General features: G+C 36.9%; 2 protein-coding genes across 3 annotated transcripts in view; one reads left to right on the top strand and one right to left on the bottom strand.

Annotated features, from left to right (window-relative positions):
• Positions 1-205: 205 nt before the first annotated feature.
• LOC129567984 (Wilms tumor protein homolog A) lies at positions 206-4,811 on the bottom strand. The gene is made up of 2 exons (XM_055445445.1): positions 3,569-4,811; positions 206-1,871 (listed from the first exon to the last, which is right to left on the bottom strand). Exons 1-2 carry the CDS (start codon positions 3,626-3,628, stop codon positions 768-770), a joined length of 1,164 nt encoding a protein of 387 aa, XP_055301420.1. The 5' UTR covers positions 3,629-4,811; the 3' UTR covers positions 206-767.
• A 2,348-nt stretch (positions 4,812-7,159) lies between these two features.
• LOC129567981 (zinc finger protein ush) overlaps positions 7,160-19,103 on the top strand; it is a 48,601-nt gene continuing 36,657 nt past the window's right edge. The window contains exon 1 of one of the 2 annotated variants that reach the window (XM_055445425.1): positions 7,160-8,634. In XM_055445425.1, coding sequence (XP_055301400.1) covers positions 8,592-8,634 — 43 coding nt within the window. In that variant the 5' untranslated portion in view covers positions 7,160-8,591. The remainder of the gene's footprint in view (positions 8,635-19,103) is intronic. The other variant, XM_055445426.1, reaches the window with a different exon arrangement.

Here is a 19,103-nt window from a genome sequence, read left to right as displayed (position 1 = left end):
GAGAGGGCGCTGTTGCACGAAATTCAACCAGAGATTATAGCGGCCAATTTGAAAATCAAGCAGCATCTCAAGACGTTAGCAAGTTCAAGTTGTTGTTCATTTCATCATGTGAATTTCGTAATGAATTCGCAATCAGTTGCAATTGCCTGGAATTCTTTCCATTTACGTCATTTTATGAATTTCAAAAAAAAAAAACAACCAATTGTTCAATTTCAAATGTTTTTTTAAATTTTATTTCATTTGTTTATAAGAAAAATTTTGATAACATTATATCAAATTTATCACAGATACTTACTACACGAGAAATCTAATAATTACATGATTATAATACGGTTTTTTTTTGTTGTTGTTGTCGTAAAAATCTAAGCACTAATTATTTTATCAAGTACATAAACGTGAATAGGTTAGGTGAATCAATTTGCAAAACGAAAAAAAAAATTGGTCCTATACATGTGATCTAACTGCTATTCAATAGAATAATAATAATAAACGAAAACATGTTTGAGAATCAACAGAGTCATAAAATTTTCTATAGGAAAAAAGTATTTAGTATGATTTTTTTAGGCTTAATATCGATTAAGTTATAGTTAGAAAATGATTCATTTTTTTCATTTCTTCTTTTTTTGTTTCATCTAAAAATCTCGAGATGCAGATTAAAATGTGTCCTTAATTTGTGTAAAGTACGATTCAAGTCGCAGTTTGGGGAATGCCTTCTTTGTGATTCAACGGCGGTCTGTTTTCCATTATCATCTTCTCTCTCCTTCGTTTTATTGTAACAGAATCTTAACGGTTTGAATTTTCTGTGTGGTTGGCACAATTGGCCGGAGAGCGCCCGAATTGTTTTTCTTCGTATGTCGCTTTACATGCTTGCTGAGATGATCGCTTCGCATGAATGGTTTTGAGCACACGGGACATACGAATTTCTTCTCGCCAGTGTGAGTACGTTTATGGCGTGACAGTTCATCACTGCGACTGAACCGACGTTCGCAGTTTTCCCATTTGCAAATGAATGGCTTTTCACCGGTATGAATTCGTTGATGGGCTTTTAAATGACTGGATTTGAAATAATTTTTGCCACAATTTGGATAGTTACATTCGTACACTCGCCGACGTTCGGGCACTGGAGGTGTTGTAACTGGTTTTGCGGCTACGGTTTGTACTAAGTGGGTGGCAGCGACGATTTGTTGATTTGCAGGGTTTAAAATGATGAATCCTCCGTTTGATAGTAACTCACTCGGATTGGCAGCAATGTAAAAACCATGCGGTAATTTTGGGGCAATAGCCGGTAAATGGGTTGTTGTTCGGATTTGTGGTTGTACCGTTGCAGTTGGTGTGGTCATGCATTGCATTTGATTGGTTTTTTCCACGACTGGAACTTTCTTCTGTTTGTTCTTTGTTGACTTGAGTGCCTTTGCATCGGTGGTTTCCTCGCAATTCGAAACGGTGTTTTCAATATCTTTTTCGGAGAGTTTTCGTCCCATCTTATATTTCACGCTACGCAACAGATTTGTCTCATTTGGCGGATCGACACAGTACACTCCGGTCGATGTTGCACGCATAATAACACTGGGCCTTTGTTGTTGCAATTGAACTTGATGTGATATAGCGTTTGAGCCCAACGGCGATTCGATTTGCTTTGGAGAGAATGATGCAAATGTCGACGATGCATTCGATTCTGTGTCCGACTCCGATTGGGGCGGTGTATTCGTGACCGACAAATTGAATTGATCACGAGCGCACAACCGCTTGCGTGGTGGCAAGTCTGATTCATCTTCCGAGTCGGATGGATTCGGAGTGAACAAAAGCTTTGAAGATGATTGCGAGTTGAAAATTTCCAGGAAATTGCGTTTCAAATTGTTCACATCGTCATTCTACAGAAAGAAGGAAAAGAAAACAGAAGAACAAATTTTAGTACATAAAAAAAGAATCAACAATATTTTTTTTCCTCCATTGGAATTTAATTAAAATGATTGCTCGACTTTATACACACGACGAACTAAATATAGAACAAATTGATATTAGTTTAAGTATTACGTATCGCACAGTCAGCGCCCGTTATCACCAATTTGAATATATATATAAGCTACGGCGTAAATGACTTAATCTAGTCGGACGGGTTCTGTTTTCATTGCAACGTAAACAGAAATTTCGACTTGAATCGAAAGTACTTTAGCAATGAGTGATATTTTTTTCTGCGCTATTATTACACTCGGCTGGGAGTTAAATGTTCGATGATAGATTGCGTCAGGCGTCGGGACAATTTGAAAGGGGGAAATAGCCACTTTTGAAATGTCACAAGGCGTCTAATTCATGACGTCAGTCAAGCAGACATTGTTTGAGTAGGTGATTCTTCAAAAGCGTACAAAAACTTTCCATAAGCGGAGTGCAGTCGTTATCAATGAATTGTCGAATGTTTGCTACTCGCACCTTTTATCACTGTTTGAAAATAAAAACCTGAGTTTTTTTCGTCTATCGTTTGCTTCTTTTTCTTATTTTTTCTTTGTTTTATTTCTCGTTCATCATCGCCGTACTGATTACGAGTACGCAAAATCATTGAATTCTGAAATCGTCACCCATTCAGTGAGTGTAAATATCGACATCGACATCGAAGTTCGTAGTGAATGATGTAGACGCTGTATTTGAGTCCCGTGTCGATAAATACGTCATACAAACAACATCGCCCAAGCAAGAGGGCAAATTGTATAGAGACGAACGAAAAAAAACCACACTTTAAAAACAAAAATGACACAATCATGAACGAAAGAACAAAAGAGAGAGAAAAAAAATTCAAAACAACAACAAATATAAAGCGTATGCCCTGGCCTAATGAGACGAAATTTCATGTATCGCTCTAGCGCTATTCGTATTGTTGTACGTACGTCAACAACAACAACAACACTCAAGTCTCAGCGCTCGCTCATGTATACACACGCGCGACTCTGTTAATGTATCATACACTGAATGGGAGCGCGCACGCCAGCCAGCCATAAGCACGTCGACATAGCGATATGGAAAATCAGTAAAAATGTTTACAAAGTGTTCACGTGAACACCAGCTGATCGGCGAATGAACAGTGCGTGATACAAGCATGGGTCTAAAGTGCAAACAGAAGAAAGACGCGCAAGCGGTTGTTTTTGTTTGGAAAATTGCACGAGTCGCGCGCTGTGTGTGAGCGAACGAAGGAAAAAAAGTGTACGGAATGGTTTCTTCCGTCTACATTTTTTTTGCTTCTTTTCTGAATTTGTTGGAGACCTTTATTGTTATCTGCTGCGTTTTTTATGGATACGATGGACTTGTCTAGTCTCACTGTCACATTATTTACGGCATTCATCAAATCGATTGCAAGAACCCGGGCAATTTGTAATGAAAGCGCAATTTTAAAAGTGTTTTCTACGATGTATCCCTGTGTCGATTCAGGTCATTTCAGATCGCTCCACTTGCTTCAAGCATTACTCGGTGCTGATAGGATATAGGTATATACCCTTTGTCATCTAGGTCGTGCATTTCAAATTCGCAATTTTTTGGTCTATTTTTAGCCTACACTGGTATTTGAAGTTGATTGACTCACCTTGTTTAGTTCAAGTGGTGGAGTAGCTGGCGGTGATAATAAACTTAGTTCTTGCTCCATTTTGGGATTTATTTACGTATTTTTGTTTATTCCAATTTTTTTGCAAAACAAAAATCACACACGATTAGGAATTTTCTCCAATTTTTCTTGATTTTTATTTTCAATTGTTTGACAACTGTTTAAATTTCGCTTTCAAATTATTCTTGGGATAATTTGTAATGTCTTGAATTTTCACTCAATTTTTCGAATCAGAAATTCAAAAAATTAAAAACTTTGTTTTTACAGTTTAGTTTTGCTAAGCACAAACACTGTACATTCGTTCTGATCCTCCGCAGACGTTTGAATAATGCTTTACCTCTTCTGGTGCTAATACACGACACACTGAATTCCGCTTGCTGACTCAAAACAAAATAAAAATAAAAAAAGACGGCCACATACATGCATACACACAAAGCAAGCGATTTCGCTCTCCGTGTGTGATGACTGACAACTTTGCGCATAGTATACATGTCCCCCATTTAACACAGGGTGCTCCCCATGTTGATGTCATCATCGAACCCGTCTTTGAAATTCCAAAGGCACCGGCGACCGAGTTTTTCAAGTGCACGAGCAAGTAAGAGCCGTTTTCAACACGCGCCGTATGGTGTTGAGAGAGTAGTTTGTCTTTGGGCACACCCGATCACGGCCGGTAGTAGTGTGTGTACCAACTGTGAGGCTATGCAATATACATGTACAGCGATAGCTGCCTCTAAATTGTATATGGCATGGAAGTAGAATAGAGATAGACAGTGACTATTGTGCATGCCAAAAGCGACAACGAACAACGAAGAAAACAAGGAATTCGACGTAAAAACCAAGTCACGAAATCATCACTGGCACAAATCGTGCACAATGAATGCGTAAGCGAGCCAATGAAATACCGATGAAATACGGAGGCACGACGGTTGTTGCTATTTCTCTATGTGTATTCTCACTCGGTGTGTTATCGTGTTTGTATGGTGTGCGTGTTTTTTTCCCTTTTTCCCGCTCATAAGCCATTTAAAATGCGGTGCGCACTACATACAGAGGGTATCATGCAGTGACCTCATGAATTCACTTTTAGTAGCACGTGAACACAAGCTGCATGACTAGAGGCAAGTATGAATTGTATCAACAAAACAGAGACTCGCACAATTCGATTTTGACCGACACTTAAATAGCGCGAAAGCGAAACACTCGCCACCGCCGTAAACGTTGACAAAAACGAATCGCGTAAAATGCAAAATAACTGACTTCATGAAGGAAAAAAAACTTGAAACCAAATTAAATGCCACATTATTATTGAGCTACGATGATAGACAAGCGACTATCGGCTAATTCGTAGTTCGATATAATGGATTAAAATGTATTTATAGAACAAGTTAATGTTATCTCTGACGTAACCTTAGTAATCTTCCAGGAGGTGTGTGTGTGTTTTTTTTCATCGTTCGATGGATCCTGGATGCGGGCACTGGGATTTAGTTCCGACTTTTTGTTTGTTTGTTTGTTGAATGAATAAAAACTTAACTCATTATTGCTTTATCTGCGGCTCATTTTTCATGATAATCGTAATCAATATTCGGGTTGAACGCAAAAAAAGAAGAAATAAAATAAAATAACCGGCATTAGCTACACCCCGGTCGGCACGTTCAAACTAAACTCGAAATAGCTTTTTTTGCGTGTCGTTTTACATCGTACGAGTAGTTTACTCAGAGTAGACGAATCAGTTTTAATAATTGTTTACACACTTTATTTCCCTTCTCCCATCGACGACAGACTCTTTGTATAGTGTTATTATTATTTGCAAGTGTCGTCGCTTTTATCATCGAGTATGTGCTGTTTTCATACTTGAACGGATTTAATGCGACACCAATGAACCGCCTGCATATTAGACATACGCCGTTTCTGCTATCGTTTTGATAATAATTAAACATGTGGCCAGTGACTGATTTTTCGCCGAATGTAAACATTTGCCTACACACCTTCGCGCACGCTTCCTCTGCTCGGTGGACTTTGATTTTTCAGCCCAACTTGTTTGTTTTGTTGGTTTTTTTTTTCTTCTTCTTCTCAGCAATCATTTAAATTACGTTTCGTACGTTTTCATAAGTTCCTTCAACTTAAACGAAAATCGCTTGTCCGAATTGACCGACTGCATTGCAATGATTATTTCAATCGTCATTTTTATCAATCTAAGTTTTACGAAGTTACAACAAACAGCATATGAAGTGATGAAACTAACCGTCTTCGGTTGATTCATGGGTTCAACCAACTTTTTGCGTTCTAAATTTTTTTTATCCGAATGAAAAGAGACTTTGTACCCATCCAATTTTTCGAATAGTTTCGAATGTTCGAAGCAGAAATTTTGAAAATATTTTTGGCCGATGAAGTGGCCTAACTCAATCGCATATATTTGCATGTGCGAATAAAAATTCGTGGCCTCTTTTTCGAATACATCACCCATTTCTTCATACTTTTTTTTTATTTTCGTTTATTTTTAGATGACTCACAATAACCTTTAATGTGCTATCAATTGCATGCGGTGCGTGTTATGCGGCCTTTGCACAGAGCGCTTGAAAACAAATGATATTTTAACGAACGTCTTTTCAGATGCAGCCAAATACGCACAATAATGGAATTTATCATGATAAATTCTTCCCTTCAGATTATATGAGCGCATTCGTTATCGAAAAAAAAAGAATTTCAGACTGCAAAGAAAGTGTAATCGAGTCGATTATATATTTTTGTCAAAAAATGTTTTCATGGTCACATATTTATTTCTCATATTCACATTTATTTGAAGTGACATTGGTCACATTCAATTTTCATTTATTAATTTTTCACTCGAATCTCTTGAGCACTTTGAGTATTTTCAACCGTATAGAAAGTGAAAGTGTTCAATATTCCGTCCAGAAATTCTTCTGTTGTTCCCAAGAAAAAATGATGCAATTCAGATTAAATAGAAATTTAAATAAAATATGTCTCCAAATTGAGTTATTCGTTCACATTATCCACTCGCTTGTTCCATAGCATTTTTGAATTTCAATGCAATGGCAGTTTTTAACCGGAGCGTTCAAGAAATTTCCAACAGATGGTGTTACACCGGCGGCTGAACGTTAAGTAGAAAACAAAGGAAGGACTCTAAAAATGGAAAAGAATCATTTTTCATCAGTATTTACAGAATATTCAGAAAGTTAGTTTTTTTATATAAATTTTTGATGAATTGAACCATGAGTCGAACGTAAAAATGTACGAAGAATAAAATTTTCTTATGGAATTTGAAGCAGATGAAAAAACAATTCATTCACAATAGCATGAACCAGGCTATGAAACCAAGCGGTTGTCGTATTGTTTGTAGGCTTGAGATCAATTGTGAATGGATCGAGCGGACAGCGTGTGGCTTGAATTAACAGTGTATTTTGCCGACAGCACACATTTGCGCAACTCTCGTATTGTCACATTGGTGGCATATGTCAACAAAAGCCAAACGAACATGCATTCACTTCGCACATACACACAGACACACATACTCCGTTCGCACACATCCATCGTACATATGCCCGCCGTAATTCATTCGAGACGTGTAGCGACTGCTGGAGCAAAATGTTGGTCTGTCTACTGCCATATTCAAAACAACAGCCTCACACTGTACACAAAACATACGAAAGCCAAACGAGACGGTAGACGGTTAAATGCTTACAATAATTCCATTAGTCAGCAACGATAGTTGTAACAGGAAAGTCGTCCTGCTCCTACTCTGTCTCTCTGTGTATCGTTCATTCATTCAACTCACGTGTGACGTACAGATTCAAATTAAAAAAATTTGTTCATCAGTTGTAAATAAACCGGAATTACCCGGATAAATAAATTATGGAATTTATTTGAAAATTGAATTGGCGGAAATATTGAATTTAATTGGAGTTTTTGAAGAAGAAAAAAAGCAGAATTAATTTGGATATTTTTATTTGAAGAGAAAGAAGAAAAAAATACACATTTTATTTGAATTGTTCTCACAATTGGAAATTCTTACTTTGAAAATTGTTTGTTTTGGTGCTAAAAAAGTGTAAAAAAGAATTGAATTATACATATTTTTTCCAATTTTTTTGTTGTTGTTGTTTGTTGAAAACATTTTGGAAGTTTGTAATGAAATCCAACTGAAAATGAGATCGAGTGAACTGGATTGTAATCATTTTCTACACAAATGCTGTTTAGAGCTGTTACTAAACAATAATAGTGTGCGCGCGATAGTGAAAACGTGATTTAAATCGGAGTGTGCAATAGTAAAGTAGCGAGGCGAGAGAGAAAAAAAACCAGTTGCATGGAAAAAGCGATAAATTTATTGACACACAACTCAAAAATGCATATAATATTCCGTTCTCATATCTTTTAACGTCGTTCTAAAAATTCAAATAAGCCAATAGCACACTCACCAACGTGAATATGCACAATTGCACATGCATAAGAATTAACAGCAGCACTGATTTATTCAAGAATTAATGTTAACGTCAACTATTCAACCAACAAACGGTGAATGCAATTGTTGTTTTTTTGTTCTCGTTCAATTGCCGTTGTCATGAGCTGCAGAGACTCTGTTTGATGCTAAGATTTCCGAAGCGTGATTTGGTGCACTGATTTTAAAGTCAAGATAAATTAATCGTAATAAATATTTGTTATCATTGTTATTGAACGTCGCCTTCGATTTCAACTGCGAATCGCTAAACGCGAATGAAAACAAACATAAACACAATAAATCAGCTAAATGACCAAAGGTGGCAAGCTGTTTTTTCTCTCTAAATATTCACATTCGAGACATATTCATAGACTGGAATGTTGGCATTTCTATTGATTTGAAATTAAACGCGCGATAAAACCGCTAACTGCTAGAGCCCGAGAGCAGACTGAGAAGATAAACGACACGATCACATCCATGAAATGAACGACACACCACGACAGCATTTAACCGCATTTCAATTCTAAATTTAGATGAGTTTTTCTAGTGTACAGCATAATGTCCCGAAGGAAACAATCAAATCCAAAACCACTGCTAAAAAGTAAGTACATTCATTTTGTAATCGAATTCGTTGTGTGTGTGTGTGTGTTTCTTCTTCATTCGTCGAGAGATTAGTAGTAATAATAAGTCAAAATCGAAGTCATCAAAATTTCCATTTTAACACTTTAATTTCAATGACAGTATTTCGTGAATCAGAGAAACTGAAATACATACACTTTGGCTTTTTGATCTGTGTTTTTTTTTCTTCATCGTCGTCGTCGTTGTTTTTTTCTTCTTCTGTTCACTTACAATGAACACGTTATCGGGCACAAAATCTCTTCCATCTCTCTCTTAAAACTTTGAAAAACGAATTTACGAGAAAACGATGTCAGAGAGTCTGAAGTAACAACAACAACGAAAAAATACATTTGATATTGAACGCACCGAAGATCTTGATAAGGCATTTGATTTTGAAAATATGATTACGTATGCGACACAGAGTGTTCGAGTTGCATGTCATCCAGATACGAGAGCGAGTAAAATGTTGCCCGCTATGTCTGATCGCACTAAAGAGCACTCACAAAGTGTACAAAGAAATCCAAAACGATTTTAATGTTGATATGAATAATATCTGTAATAAATATTTGTGCATTGAGAGGATGCCAACAAAGATTTTTGAAGTAAAACTTCAAGCCAAATTCATCTTTTTTTCGCTCTCTCTCTCTCTCTCTCTCTCTCTCATTTTTCAACGATAAAAAGGAGCAACAACAACACTAGCCCGCAATGTAACAAGCTTTGAGAGCGAGAAAAGCAATATACAAAACGAAAGAGAGAAATAATCATTTTAATGTGTACAAGTTTGATTTGTTCATTGATACCGTGAGGTTTTTTTTCGCTGTTTCTGTTCGTTTACAAAGTCATATTGGGCCTACGAAACAACAACAAAAAAACGTGCATGTACACATAACGCGTAAATTTGTTCGCGCAATCCGATCCACGAATGATGAGTGTGTGTTTGTATAAGTATATGTGTGGCTAAGAAGCGAAACAGAAACAAAAAAAACCGTCCAAAAGCTAAATACGAATATATAGTCGAGGCAACAGTGTAAACGATAAAAAGAGAAGCATACACACATTTCTCGGTAAAATATCGCTCTGCGATCTGTGATTGATACAAAATGATAAGAAACAATAAATTTCAAAACGAAATAACAATGCGTTGTTATGTGCTATTATCTTATCAATAAAAAAACATCGCTGTCGAAACGAGGCATATACACACATACTTGCTCGCACGTTTGTTCGCTCGTTCATGTGCTGTGCATACAATGTGAGTTTTGGCCGAAATATGTACGGCTCCCTAGTACATGTACATGTACACACACACAAACACAAACACGAACACACGCAGCCAAGCACACACATACAAGCGAAGAGCGACCACAACAAAAACTATCTTGTTATCGTGACTACGATCTAAATGGAAATATGGCTAGGCTGGTCTGATGTTTCATGCCATAATACTTGTGTGTATCGCAAACGACAGCACAGCAATGACGACGACGATGAAGAAGAAGACGACGACGACAGCGGCGGCAAAGACGACGTTATATTAGTGATTTTATCAGGACGATGCAAAATAAAACACTTCGATAGTATCTGTGTACTCTTTTTGCCCCGAATCATGTTCAGAAAGCACTCACATACACACACACACACACACATCAAAAATTTTATCTATAGAAAATCAGTTAAAAGTTACGAAGAAGAAGAAGAAGACAAAAAAAATCGTACTGAATTTGAAGACAATGATCGAAACAGAAACACCGCAGTACGAGGTAAAATGTGTGGAAAAAGCACATTACGAAGAGGGCGAAAGCGAGACAGCTAGAACCACAAAAGTCATTTCCAAACGAATTCACATCGTCTAATCTGATCATTTATTTTGTCGCAAAAACGAACGAAAAATAAACGAGCACAAGCACACGGAGTATCTCAAACTTGAATATCTTCGGCTGATTTCATTCGGTCGGTGTCATTGTCACTCATTTCATATTCATTTTCGGTGGCTAGTAGAACTTTTTTTTGGCACTAACTTATCGCACCTTAATCAAATTCCGAAATGGCATTCGAAAATGAAATGAATTGAATTTCGATGTTGAGGCGAGATTAAGAGTATAAACATGCCGAGCGCACATGCTAATCATCATCTGCCGGAGACCATTTCGATGGCCACACAATGTTTTCGATTTTTACGATTTTTTCTTTTAGCAAATGGAATCATCATTATATGGATTCGTACAATTAATCTTCTGCGGCCTACTAAACCATGACTGGAAATGACTTTGACGCGTCAATTGAAATTCACACACACGCCGAAGACGAAAAAAAAAACGAAGACAGGAGACAGAATCGATGATAAACATTTATTAGCAGAAACAAATCTAAAAAAGAAATCAAAATGCCATATATTCCATATTTGAGTTCGAAAATCAAAGCTACTTTTGCGATTAGACAGCAGATAAGTGCACGAGAAAAAAAACGTAAACACGTAACCGTACCAACAAATAATAATACGAAAAACGTAATCGAAAATCAAAACTCACTTGACCCAACAGTACCGATAAAAAAAAGCACTTTGCGATTACGCGACTCTGTGGCAATGTGTGCTTGTCACATGCTTTTTCCTGCTGAAAACGAACAAGATCAAGATATCACCAACTTTAGTTTTATTCATAAGTTCTATTCTTATTTCCCAGCGACACAGCGGCTTGTTTTAGTGTGCTTTCTGCGTTGCACGAAACGAAGACGATTTCACACAATTACAATTTTCATGGCAGAAAAAAAAAACAAACAAACAAAAACCAAATCTAAACGAAGCCGGAACACGCATGCATGATATAGGATTTTACCACGCTTTTTAATGTTTATCAGCTGTTGATAAAAAACCATCTATTTCTAATCACATGTATGATTACAAAACGCGCTGCTTTATTCGATTCGAATTCAAAAAGCGGAAAATGAACTAAAAAGTGAGTGCCACTCGATATGTAGAAATGAAGACGATGCCAGAAATTATGATTTATTATAGACAATGAATGTGTCAAAAACTGGTTCCGATTGATTGATATCGTTCAAGTTTTTAATTGAGGACTTATATTGATAACAGAAATTGAATCACACAGTGTTGATCAAATTGTTACGAATTCGTATTCAAGTTTGAGCAGTATATCCGTTTCCCTTTCCTCTCTCATTTTTTGCTCAAAATGAGCCCAATTTGAATTCCCGCTGTTTGTCACATTCAATAGCCAGAAGCCAATTGGCTTAGATTTACTTTCCAATTGTGATAAAATGTTTGAAAATAAACTTTTGATTGACAGATTCAATCGACTCTGGGTTATCGCTTCTGTTAGGCAAACAAAATACATCCTAAATGAAAAAAAAGTAAGATTTACTTAAGATATTGTTTATATCAAATTGTATTCGTCGGCTACGCCATAAAAAGCCCGTTTGTCTACACTGGATTTAGTCGTAAAAGAACCGCTCATCATCAAAAGCATTAAATTGAATGATTTTTGCTCGTTAAATTTTGTTTTCAACTAAAGTGCTCCTCCTACCGGCAACAGTCTATCAAATCTCGGCTTGATTATGAATTTCTCTGATTTCAGGAGTTCAATTTCCAATTTGTTGTTTATTTCACTTCTTTGTTTTGAAAGAAATCAAAAAAAAATAATGACCGATTTCTTGCTGCTCCCATGAGAGACAAAAGAAACACACGAAAAAGTGCAATTTACGTCGTATAATAAAGTTATAAAAGCAATGGAATATTGAGTTAGTTTAATTAACTCGGGCGGATAGAGTAGAATGAATGAAAGTGATCAATTTTCTTTGCACTGATAAAATATGTACACAAGTTGATGACTGCAGTAGAGAGATCATAAAGTGCATGCGGAATGATGATTATTATTAGAAGAATACGGCAAATAGAATGACTGAGCTGATATCGAATCGAATGTCAAGAACCTACAGTGAGTACGCGACTAAGTTCTTCCGACTGTTTGATAATTTCGATTGTGGATCAGTTTAAAAATGTCATGATGAATGTATAATCAATTTTTTTTACTCGCGCTCCCTTACTCTCGACGTTCCGATTGTTGTTTCGATTTTTGTTCTCCATTTCAATTCTGTGCGCTTCGTTTCTGTTCTGTTCTGTTGGACGTTATCGCAATTTGTTGTTATTTTCGCCCGTTTCAAAATCAGCGAATCTAACCAAAGTTAGACTTTGTAATCGGCGACTCATCATTTTGTTCGTTGAACATTCTCATATCGCTTCCCTTTCATTCTCGCTTGGACGGCTTGTGTTCTTTCGTCGGAAACTATAATTTGTCGTTTTTTTGTAATTCTCTTTTTTCTCGTCGTATAAGGAAAGAGCGTACTGGTTGCAGTACAAGAGTAAAAGCGAATACTTGGAATCTTCACGAAAAAAACACAAACATTCGACCTTTTTTGTGAATGTCGACTAAAAGACGCGACCGTTTTCGCTTTTACAGATTAAGATTTATCAAACATTCGACAAAAATAACGCGATAAGATGATCTATGTCTGAACGACTGAAAAGACTCAGTGCTCCATTGCCTATCTACCAGCATGGTGCTATATATTCCTTTTATTATGTTGTTATCCCTCTCTGTGGCTGGCTCATTGCCTCATTTGCATGATTCGTCTCAACTTCAATCATAATAATCATCGATGCTATGAAAAACAATTGTATGCTTTTTGTCCTCGGACAAAATGTGTTTGTGTCGCTTTTTTTTTTCGAAATTCGGTTGAAGTTTTTGAAATTGATGTCAATCGTTGAAGAAAACGTTTTTAATGCTTTTCGATGTTATCAATAAATTCAGTTGCTATCTCCGAAGTGATAACTGCCATTTGTGGCGGATGAATGGTTCGAAGGCGCTGGCGCGACATCAAATCGCTTGAGCCTCAATATAAGATAAATGTTGTCGCTAGTTTTACAATTATTATTACACAAATTACTTCTTCCATACACTTAACTTGATTATCTATAGTGGATATACACCTCAGACGAAACGAACAAATTATCGCCCCAAAAATATTTAAAAGTCGCAACTTTGTGTGAAGAATTAACAAAGGAAAATAAATAAGAACCAGAATGTTTCTCGTTCTCTCTCTCTCTCGGTCTGTGTCTGTGTGTGTTGTGTTTGTGCGCCTTTTATGGCCTGACAACAGCTTCTTCAATTTTATCGGATTTATCGAATTTTATTCCATTCCGACGAAACGTTGGCAGCCAGAGAAACATTATTGCATTTGTTCCAATATGCGTGGTATGTCATTTATTTTTTCGAACGCGCCACAGAGCCGTGCGTCTCCATTACTTATCAATGGCTGGACAGAGAAGAAAAAGAACGAGAAAAAAAATACTTTATTGTCATATTTGTTATATAATTTAGACGATTAGAGCGTGCGCGCGACGCCATCGAACGACATTGGCGATAACATTTTCTTCTTGCATTAAATTCTATCGGTCATTTGCTCGAGACACTCATCATCGAAAAACTATAATTAAGCTAAAGATAGATAACTAGTTCCTTGAACTGATATACAAATCGCATTTAAAATGCATTGCAGTGCAGCGCACACTCTATCAGTCCGATCCAAATCGAGGTGAATGAGTGCGCAGGCTGGCTGGCTGGCTGTTTGGATGCAGTTTCAACTCTTTTTCCGTTATCTTGACGATGCTTCATACCAGAAATGCTGACTGCTCGGCAAGTCTTATCATCATCCACAATTGGCTTCGAGAAATCTTGATCCATTTCCGCTCATCGGATGAATATGAACGGATTCGTCTGTTTTTTTTGCTTTTGTTTTGTTTGTGTGTTCGGTGTCATCTATAGCCGTTCGGCTTTCAGAGATTTTATTCGCATTCAATCTACGAATGGCGCGCAATGTGAAATCGCTTCAAAAACATTTTATAAATAAATTCTGATTTTGATAATAGTGTGTGTATTGTGTGGTGGATGGAAGTAAGAATAAAAAAAAGACTTGATTTTATAATTGCGTATGTCTCCCGGTTTAATGTTTTGTTTTCCATGGAATGCGATAAGCGCGTTTATTATTTTCAACGATAATAATGAGCGTTCTTCTTTTCATTCAACGCCGTTCAACAGATCTCAAAACTGTTTATCAGTTGAATATATGGAAACGTTGAAAAAAAAGGGATGCTGCAATGGTTTAATCTAAACCACACGAAGACATTTTAAGTGCTTACTCTTCCAACCCCGTGTGTCTTATGCATGGTATATTTCAGATGTAACGGAAATTTAAGGATGATTCATATCGTAAGTCGCACACGATTTACCAAACAACATCAACAACAACAAACGAATCATCAAACGGTTGTTGCGCCGTCGCCTTGATACATTTACAAAACGACACCGTAAAAAAGGAACTTCTTTCGGTATGCCTCTAGTTAATGGAGTTAAAACATTACGTTTTTCAGCATGATATGGCACTAGTCATCTTCACTTAATCAAATTGTGTGCGGATAAAATTCCATTCGAATCGAACAAATGTGTAGAAGAGCCCGGAGAAAAGAACACGGAGAGAGAGAGAAAGAAAGAAAAAATGGACTGAACTGAACAGAAAAAAAACCCGGCTTTGATGCTGATAAACCAAATGATCGTTGATATTGTGTAGTGAACAAATAAAATATCATTATCACTTGGCGCAACAGCAACACACAAAAAAATGTCTCTTTCGAAAACAACCAATGAATAATGCACAAAAAAACCATCGGGAAATTTCGATTGTGCAAATTGAGTTCACGACGATTGGTTCCAACACAAATAACAGAAGTCTTCGGTTGACAAAAATTTTTCTTCGTACTTTGAACACTGCGTAATTCGTTACCATTTTTCCGATAGCGTATAAGTCACAGACAAGCTTCATATCTATCTAGTTTGTAATAATAAAGAATATTCTTAAAAGAGTATCGCTCCCACTGGATGATGAATGAATTTTTTTTTTGAATGGAACACTCTGTGAGCCACTCTAAAATGTTTGTCATTTTTGGAACATTGTTCGCTCTTAAAATATCTCGAGATGAAGATATAAATCCAATCATTGGCATGTGTTTGTATTTTAATCGAAAATAAAAACAGAAAAGGAACAAAAAGAGACGATTCTTCAAGCGCTTTTGTCGGCAGACAAACACGCACACAATGCGGCTTACGAATATGTCAAAAGTGTGTGTATGAGCAGGAGCACACCGAAATCTATGAGCTCATAGATTCATCGCATTTCATTTCGATGATTGTTGTTCAACCCAATACACACAGTATGAGTAGTCAAATGATTGAAGAGAGAGGGAGAGCAAATGAATGTATCCGATTTGTACTTATCATACAATTTTACATACACAATAAAAGTTTTCTTGTACAAAATGATATATGCACTTGTACAGCGGCGAAACACATGCGCTGGTGCCTTGTGACGATTATGCCGGTGCTATTGCTGGTGCTGCTGTTGTTTGTGTGCACGGAGTGTACAGTAATATTTCAACGTAATTTTTGGTTTTTCATTATGATAGGCGGAATGAGTGTTATCTCTTGAACTGCACTCAGCTAATCTGTAGAATTTTATCTCGTGTCTGGCAAATACTGGACCAAATATAATATGGGCATGATGGGTTGATGTGTGTTTTTTTTTCTCTGCTGTTGCCGTTGCTGTTGTTGTTATTTTATTCTCTCTCTGTCAGTCGTTTTTGTTTGTTGAACTTTCTGTGTAAATGGCTACGTACGATATGAGCGCACAGACTTACGCTTAAAACACAAGCACGCAGTGCACACACGGATGAAGGCATCAAGCAGATTCTTCATCTCGGTGTACTTAATATAAAAAAAGCAACATCTCGTTCGCTTTTCGCTCAAGCAGATGAAAAATTTTGTACAGGGGCCAACCGAAAAAAATGGTCATTGCGTCCAGTCGCAAAATCACAAGTCACCAACGATCATTTGTATACACACACGATTCGATATTTCATTTTATTTCAATTCTCGTTTCCTTTTATTTTTCGTTTCCAAATGTTCATTTTCAATCATTTGCTTCATTTGTTTGGGCTCTTATTATATGGTTCTTGGCTTTAATATATGCCGACTGTGAGTTTTATCTCGTGCGCGCGTCATGAATACGGCGAAAAAAAGGAGAAAACAATGTTAAAACTTACGAATCGAAAACACAAGAAGTGTACAAAACGGAACAGAAGGTGATCAAAAGTCAATAAATCGGAATTCCATGATTTTATTGCTCGCTTTTTAAGATGCAATACACTGATCGAGGCAAGAGAGAGATCGATGCAACACACCCGACAATGACGATGACGACAACGTTCGGTGAAGTGGCCTGCCATATGCCATACCGATGCACCCTGTATCAACACAACATTATTGAATTTGTACCGTACATGTGTTATCTGCATGCCAGTCTTACAGTCTCTATTTCCATTATGATATGAAGATATGAAAAGTTCTTAACTCCGAAATTCATGTTATATCCTCGTGTATAGTCGTACAGATTTCTCTCTCTCTCTGTGCGCGCGAGCGCGCTCGCTGATGGCAAGGCTTATACGTTGTGTACGTATGAGCCAGTCATTGATGTTAGTGTGGTTTATCGCATACGAGATATGCGTGTGTGTCGTTGTTTTTTTCTCATATGCATTTCAACTGGCAGCCCGGAGAGTACAAGAGAGACTGTGGCAGCGACGACGACGACGGCGGCGGCAGCGGCGTTCGCATATAACTACATGAATGTGAATTGTATGGCTCTTGTTTTGTATTCAATAAATTCGTATGTGATCGTCACAGTGCGGCTTATACCACCGGCGTGAAAAATATGCAGCTCAATTTTTCTCTCTCTCTCATTTCGTTTGTTATCGAAACAATGTTGTATGTTTAAAATGCATGCCATCCGAACAAAATGCCTGTACCGAGAATGGTACGAATTTATATGATTCAATTTCGATATAAAATGAAGTAAAATTACATTCAAATGTCCTTGATGTTTTGTTTGTGTGTGCTTTTGAGCATCGGCATCTTGTCAAGCATGTTTCATTTTGAAAAAAAAAGAAACATTTTCGAATCGTAACACGAACGAAAACTAATCGATGTATGTCTATTTGCATTTTTCGCACAATTATCGGTTCATTTCAAAAATTTCAACGCTTCGTTTTACGTATATTGATGAATCACGTATGCGACCATCGATCGGCCCGAGTGAGTATGTATACACATTAAATACATGTTGTTTCTTATTATTTATTAACAGCGATCATATTAACACATTATTAAGACCGAAAAGGAGATCGGCAACCGAGGTAATAATTTTATTGGCTGTTAACGAACTGTGAACGCCCGTACAAACAAGTCTACCTACTGCTTATGTTCGAACATGGACAACAACAAATTACTCTTGATCGTTCGTTCGTATGTGCAGCCAACGATGTTGGAGTGCACACTGCGCACGTTGATTATTAAGTGTTGTGTTTGTGACTTGGGTATTTTACAGAAATCATGCGTGCGTATCGTTGGGAAGAAATTATGCAAATTGTTTTTTATTGCAATTCACGCGTCCTATGGAACCCAATTTAACTCGATTTATGCAAGAAGGTGGTTTATTAGATACCAATAATTTTTTTTTGGCGAAACAAAGCAAAAAAAATGGCTGAAATCGCAAAAATTTCATTTGGCCGAGATAATATAAATCACTAGATTGGCCGAATCACTAGAGTGATAACTATAACAATAAAAACCAGCACGATTTTTATAACTCGTTCTGAATTACCTAAAAACAATAAAAGAAATAGAGTGGCGATAGAAAAACGAGATATGATTCGGCTTAATTTTCTGTTGGCAAACATACATCATTAGGGAAATATGTTGGTCCGAATCATTTCAGAGACGAAAAATTCACGAATAAACAATATAACGAAAGACAGCTGCACAAATCACACTTTTGCTTGAGTATTTTTGATTTGACGTTTGATTAGGAATAAAATTGGATTTGTTTTTTGCCACGTCTATGGGCGAATTAGCTTTGCACACAGTCATATTTCAAATCGCAAAACTGTATCTTAACACCTTCAGTTATACCAATGCATACATATATACCAAAAAGACACGAGAGAACCGAACAACAACAAAAAAAAGTTCGTATCTTAAGACTCACAACTTATTTCCCTGTACTCCCAATGGGTGTTCAATGGGAATCAATAAATAAGATCTCTCCTTTCATTAAACAAGCCGAGAAAATTGCGCGAAGAAAATGAACCAAAGCGCGGGATACAGCAGAGAGAAAAAAATAGAAGCAAATCATGGTATGGATAAAAGTGCATGTCGCTGTTTACTTCAACACGAATTCATCGAGTGAGAAAAGATTCGCAGCAATATCATCAACTAGAATCCTTGGATGCGGTGAATTTTAAGTGTTAGCGTGAAGATTTTACACTCGGATGTT

Source organism: Sitodiplosis mosellana, unplaced genomic scaffold, assembly GCF_009176505.1.
Source record: "Sitodiplosis mosellana isolate CC-2019 unplaced genomic scaffold, AAFC_SMos_1.0 Smas_scaffold_14, whole genome shotgun sequence".
In the NCBI taxonomy this organism is placed as follows: Eukaryota; Metazoa; Arthropoda; class Insecta; order Diptera; family Cecidomyiidae; genus Sitodiplosis; species Sitodiplosis mosellana.
Note: the sequence above shows the minus strand (reverse complement) of the source record. Positions and strands in the feature narration are given on the sequence as shown.

What these genes read in the sequence shown, in the direction of transcription:
- LOC129567984 (XM_055445445.1), bottom strand. Translation starts at nt 3,628, where the DNA reads ATGGAGCAAGAACTAAGTTTATTATCACCGCCAGCTACTCCACCACTT. An exon ending in CACCACTTGAACTAAACAAG is followed by an intron (nt 1,872 to 3,568) that starts GTGAGTCAATCA and finishes TTCTTTCTGTAG; the next exon opens with AATGACGATGTGAACAATTT.